General features: G+C 37.5%; 1 protein-coding gene and 1 pseudogene across 1 annotated transcript; both read left to right on the top strand.

Moving 5' to 3' along the window:
• Nucleotides 1–303: 303 nt before the first annotated feature.
• LOC146553438 (chemokine XC receptor 1-like) lies at nt 304–1,604 on the top strand (annotated as a pseudogene).
• A 687-nt stretch (nt 1,605–2,291) lies between these two features.
• LOC146553437 (chemokine XC receptor 1-like) lies at nt 2,292–3,748 on the top strand. The gene is made up of 2 exons (XM_085253987.1): nt 2,292–2,342; nt 2,515–3,748. The coding sequence occupies exon 2, from the start codon at nt 2,525–2,527 to the stop codon at nt 3,503–3,505; it is 981 nt and encodes a 326-aa protein (XP_085110113.1). The 5' UTR covers nt 2,292–2,342; nt 2,515–2,524; the 3' UTR covers nt 3,506–3,748.
• Nucleotides 3,749–6,204: the final 2,456 nt, after the last annotated feature.

Below are 6,204 nucleotides of genomic sequence, written 5' to 3'. Positions count from 1 at the left end.
ATAAATCTCAGAGCAAAATGTAAAATCAGCTTTCTCTGCACTGGGATGGAGACAGAAATCTTAACTTCAGCAAATGAATCTAAAATTTTAATTAGTGGCTAAATATCACTAGCGTAATGTGATGAAACAAAAATATGTGAATGTAGTCAGAGTAAAACAGCATGATAGATTAACATCTAATGAAGCTGAAGTTGTCATAATATCATGTCTTACTGTGTAATTTGACGTACTTGATTTTTTGACTAACAAAGCCTTTTTTTTAAAATTTGGATTTTGTTTTTGTGCAAGAAGAAAGTGGATACAATGGACTCAACTTTATACAACTATGATGATTACTATGACTTTACCTGGGACTATGATTATGACAACTATGAACTCTGTAACAAAACAAGTGTCATCCAATTTGGAGCAATCTTCACTCTGGTGTTTTTCTCCATTGTGGTGATTCTCAGCATCTTTGCCAACATCTTGGTCCTCGTGGTGCTGGTCAAGTTTGAGAATTTGAAATCCCTCACCAACACCTTCATCCTGAATCTGGCTGTATCAGATCTCTTCTTCACAGCTTCTCTGCCCTTCTGGGCCTACTACAACATGCACGGATGGACCTTAGGGGAGCATGCATGCAAAATAGTGAACTTTATCTTCTGCCTTGGATTCTACAGCAGCGGTATCCTCCTCATCCTGATGACTGCTCACTGTTATGAATCCAATCTAAAGCCTCTGTCTGACATTATTTCTGCCACAGGTTTTTACAGTATTGTAGCATCTGTGATCATTTGGGCAGCTCTCTCTGTCCTGGTCGTTGGGTCCTTGGACAAGACACTTTACCATATTGCCTACTGGTGCTGGCCAGAGGGGCCGATGGCGCGATATGGCAGCCTCGCTTCTGTCAGTCTGCCCCAGGGCAGCTACAACTGTAGCTTGCCTGCACCAGTGTGTGAATGTGAGAGTGAATGAATAGTGGAATTGTAAAGTGTAAAGTGCTTTGGGTGCCTAGAAAAGCGCTATATAAATAATAAATTATTATTATTATTAGTTAGCGTTCTGCTATCTAGTCTAGCTTTCGCTGCCAGCAAAGTTTCAGAGTCAAAGTACTGTGTATATGCAGATTCTTTTGGGAGCTTGTGGGGAATCTACCAGCGAAACATCCTCTTTCTAATTACCTCAGTGGTATTCATGTTTTGCCACACTCATATCATGTGCAGGTTGCTTCATCCTGATGAACAAAAAAGAAGAAACAAACATGGAAACTAATTTTTATTCTCATGGTTGTTTTCCTTGTTGGATGGTTACCTTACAATGTAGTGATATTTCTGCAGTCCTTTTCCTACTGGCCCAGAGAAAGTGACTCATTAGGGGAAGATTGTCAATATAGCAAAAACCTGGATTATGCACTTGAGATTACTCGACTTTTTGCATTTTCGCAATGCTGCCTTAATCCCGTGTTTTATGTGTTTGTGGGGGTTAAAGTCAAAAGCCACCTAAAAAATCTGATAAAGATTTCAGGCCCCCCAAAAAACAACAACAACAGCTTTCGCAGTAGGCAAAATCAGCTCACAGTGACATCATTGACAAATGCTGAAGAGCTGTCAGTGGTGCCTTAATGTCGGGAAATCCAGAAGAAAGACATCTTATTCATTAACATGGGCAGTTCTCAAAATTTCTAACGTAAATTCATGATTCTTAAAAAAAGAATATCTTTATCTTTATTGTGACTTTGCAACATGTACATTACAAATCTGCTTCACTTAGGAATTAACTGCCAACATGTTATTCCCAAATTACTGTTCCCACTGGTAGTGTTGCTGTGAAGTGTGTCATGCAGATTGTAAGATCTGAGAGAATTCAGGCTGGTGTGGTCAGAGTGACGTCCTACCAGGTACTGCAGAGGGGTAACTGAAACAAGAAGAATACAGTGGGTGAGGATGTGTAACATATTGTATTACATAAAGTTTTTTCAATGTAGTTACCTGTGATTATCTAATCCTTAATTCTAATTCAAAGAGCCTTTCAGTGCTGTTAATGTAGTAGTTTTGATAGCATGTTGATCTACTGACTATGCCATACATAACAACACACAAATAAATGAATAACAAAAAATCTTATATTCATATTATATTTTATATACTTGCAAAAAATTTTTGTGTAAAATTATGTCAAAAATATTAAAAGACAAAATGTTTTATGGGGTTTTATTTATTTATTTTTTCAAGATGTGGTTTATGTTAAGGGCGGTATCTCTGATTTCGTGTGAAATGAGGAAAGGAACTATTACTTATCTCAAGACTATCACAGCTTTCACATCATAGTGCAAGTCAGCAACGTGGCAGTTGACGTTTGCGGTAAGTTGATCAGTACTTGTTTTTATTACAAATGTGCTACATAATTACTTTTTATATTTACCTAAAATACAAAAACTTAAACTAAAACCAACAATTTCTGTTTACAGAAAAGTGTTGAGTTAATGTGTTTAATTACGTTTTTAAAATGTAGGTTTGTGTTTATGTTTTCCAGAAAATTGAAAATGGCAAACTTCACATCCACTTATGATGGAGTGAGCGATCATGCTGCATACATTTGTGATATTAATGTTCCCACCATCACTGGTCCCTTCTTCATCTTGATCTTCATCATCAGTATCACATGCAACAGCCTCCTCTTATGTGTTCTTTTCATCTACGAGAATCTGAAAAATATCACAAATATTTTCATCCTGAACCTGGCCTGCTCCGATTTGATCTTCACCATCACACTTCCATTCTGGGCTGTTCATCACCTACACCACTGGGTCTTTGGGGACTCTAGTTGCAAATTCGTGACTGCTGCATTCTTTGTTGGTTTGTACAGCAGTGTCATTCTGCTGACTGCCATGACAGTGGATCGTTTTATTGCTGTGGTGCTGCACAAGTTGAATAGCAATCATACTAAAAGAAAAAAGTATGCAATCGGTGCCTGTATAGCTGCCTGGGTCATCAGCATCTCAGCATCCCTGCATGATGCAATGAAAGTAGAGGTTGAAAACTTGGATGGTAAAAACTATTGCTACGATAAATCTGATGAACAGCTTGGACGTTATCTCCAAGTGTCACTGCTATTCTTCCTCCCATTTGTCATCATTATTTTTTGCTATTCTGCCATCCTCAAGACAGTTTTGCAAGGTTTAAACAGAAAGAAGCACAAGACTGTAGCTGTGCTGTTGTGTATTGTTGCAGTTTTTTTCATTTGCTGGGGGCCATACCATATTATGCTTTTAATTACTTCTCTTTATAAACCCAACGGTTGTAAGGAACAGTTAGAAGTTGCCTACAGTGTTTGTGAAATGCTTGCCTATTCTCATTGCTGTATGAACCCTCTGCTGTATATGCTCTCACAGAAGTTGCGAAAGCATCTGTTGAATCTCTTGCGCTGTGAAAATGTGGGCAGAAAGAACAGAGAGAGAAGCACCAGCCTCAACCCTTCTGTTACTCAGAATGTATCTTTCAGTGTACAGAGCTCTGCTGTTTAAATTATTTACATTTAATACATATTTAATCTGTAAATACTTTTATAACAAAAAACTGGGTTTATTTATTGTTAAATCTTATTACATCATCCAATGACATTACAACTTTCTTGAATTTAATGTAACAAGTTAAAGATGCATATTTCACTGCTACTTGTGGTATATGTAAAGGTATGCTAGATTTCAAAATATTTCATTGATAGTCATTTTCTGCCATTTCAGCCACCTTTACTTTCTGTTTGAGAGTCCCAGCTTTGACTTTAGTCATTGTCTATTGGGTGAAGATCAGATGACTGACTTGACCATTGGAAGATAAATTAAAGGTACTCTTTAATTTGCTCGCAGTATGCTTTGGGTCATTATCTATTTAAACTCCTGTGCGATCAGTTTTGCAGCATTTGGCTCAGTCTCAGAAGAGAGTAAATCCTGTATAATTACATGCATTAATTGTCAGCCTGAACAGAGTTGGCAAAAGTATAGATTTTCTTTCCTGAGGTAGAAGTACAGATGCCTGAGTTGAAAATTGCTGGGGACAAAGTACTGAAACAACTTCTTTACTCAAGTACAAAAAAAACAAAAAAACAAAACAAAACTTCAAGTGTGAAAAAGTAGAAGCTCTGAAATGTACTCAAAGCGAGAAAGTAAAAAGTAGCTTCTTGAAGCACAATTCTACTAACCATTTTAGTATAAAGGTAACTGAATCTTGTGCTATATCATTATAATAATCAAATAATATTACTACATAAGAATACAAATATTTGAATCTAAATTCTAATTCTAATTAATGTACTTAACTTGAATCTGCTATGAAGGGCACATGCAGTGAAATGGAACTAATAAAAACCCAGGCTATTTTATTTTGTTTCCTGGTAGAGGGTGACTTTATCTCCTCAAAATTAAATAAATAGTTACATTTCTCCAAGAAGTGAGACTGGAATAGGCAGGAATGTCCAAGGGCATATCGACTGGTAAGGAGTCTGCAATGTTGCAGGACATACAAGGCAAGTGTGGCAGGTTGCCGTCAATGTAGAATTGATCAAGCATAAAACATTTTCATATGAAGTTCTCTGGGTGATCTAAATGCAGCAACTAATGTGCCTAAATAAGCAAATTACTCATAAAATCATTTTGTATGTCCTAAATAAAGGACACTGTTCTCTAAGCCAAATGTACTTATTTGCATTTGTGAACTGCTTACTTAACATGCAGATCTCTGCTTAACCTCATCTTCGCCTACTGATGAGAAGGCTGTTGGGGAGATGTACTTAATATCTCTTAATATCAGATTAAAAATGACAAAATTCAAGTTATCTTGAATGCTTCAAAGACATCCTCACGAATTCTCAAGAAAAAAGAGAACTCATCAGTGACTGTAAAAGTTGTTAATCATAATCTGTTGGTTTAATCATTTCCACTGTTGGTGTCAGAGCTGGGATCACATTCATACACAAACATATGGAAACAGAAGCATCAAAAGGTGTCATGATCCTGGGTTGTTGACCCAGCGTTTTGTGTTCATTTTGGTATCATCTTATGTTTTGTGTTAATTCTTATTTTGTGTTAGTTCTCAGGGTTTGGTTCTTGTGTTTAGTGCTTTAGTGTTTTATCAGCCCTACCCGTGTCTTTACTCTGTGCTCTGTTCATGTCCCCGAGTTTGTGTTGTAAAACACTCTGTGTGTTTCCTGTTTTACTTTGAAGGTTTGTGTCTCATTGTGTCTAATTAGGTTCGGCTGTGTTCCCCTCCTGTGTGTCATTCCCTCATTACCTTGTGTGTATTTATAGTGTGTACCTGCCTGTGTTCCTCGTCGCGTCGTCTGTGTTACTCTGCGTTAGTTGGTATTTCTCTGTCTCTCTGTTCTCATCTCGTGTTCCTCTCCATGTTGCGTGTTCCAGGTTTATTAGTTTTTCCCAGTCCTCGCCACCCTTGTTTCTGTTTATATTTCACCCTTTGTAAATAAACGCTCACCTGCATCTAGCCGTTTCCTGCATATACTGTAGGGTTCTCTTTCCTACAAACACCACACGACTGCTGCCCCAACCGTGCCTTCATTTCAGGAAACATATGGTTTGTTTTAGTTATGATGTGTGTAAACCATAGGCACAATGGCTGAAAACACATTACCTCCCTGGTCAGTTAAAAACTGAGACAGAATGTATGGTCTTCACATTTGAATAAGGTTCCTATGAAGCCTTGATTATTTTAAGATATTAAAATGTAACTTATTGCGTCGGCTAGTTAGATTGTATAGATTTTCTTCTGAGTCAACCAACTTGCTGCTGAAAAAGCCTTTTCCTGTGTAATGAAATGTAACCACAGCTTCCTGAACTAAGGAACTGTTATGTGATTAGTTAGTTTGTGACTTGAGTTTCAAAGATTTAAGTCTGATAATGGCCATACATAATACAGGTTATCATTTTGGGGTTTTTACTCTCCTGTTGCTCAGTGCACATTTCTTTTCCTGTTCACCTGATTTCTGTAGTGATCACAGATTTGATATTTAAAATTTTTGGATAAATTAAATGCTTTGAATGAAAGAAATGTGTAGCATCGATTTTTTTTTTCGAGCACCGGACATCAGATCTTGCTTGAGATCTGATGTCCGGCACTCCCGCACACGGCCCTGTCATTACCCCAAACCAACATTACCTGCTGATCTGTCTGCCACTGACTGATGTCCCCCTGGTCCCAGCTCCTATATTTG

Source organism: Mchenga conophoros, linkage group LG18 (assembly GCF_057382185.1).
Source record: "Mchenga conophoros isolate Kocher_MC1m ecotype Shallow Benthic linkage group LG18, M_conophoros_male_GT1.1, whole genome shotgun sequence".
NCBI lineage: Eukaryota > Metazoa > Chordata > Actinopteri > Cichliformes > Cichlidae > Mchenga > Mchenga conophoros.
The sequence above is the reverse complement of the archived record's forward strand: the minus strand, read 5'-3'. Positions and strand labels throughout refer to the sequence as shown.

Bases quoted from the DNA above. Each gene is read 5' to 3' on its own strand.
- LOC146553437 (XM_085253987.1), top strand. From the start codon at position 2,525: ATGGCAAACTTCACATCCACTTATGATGGAGTGAGCGATCATGCTGCA.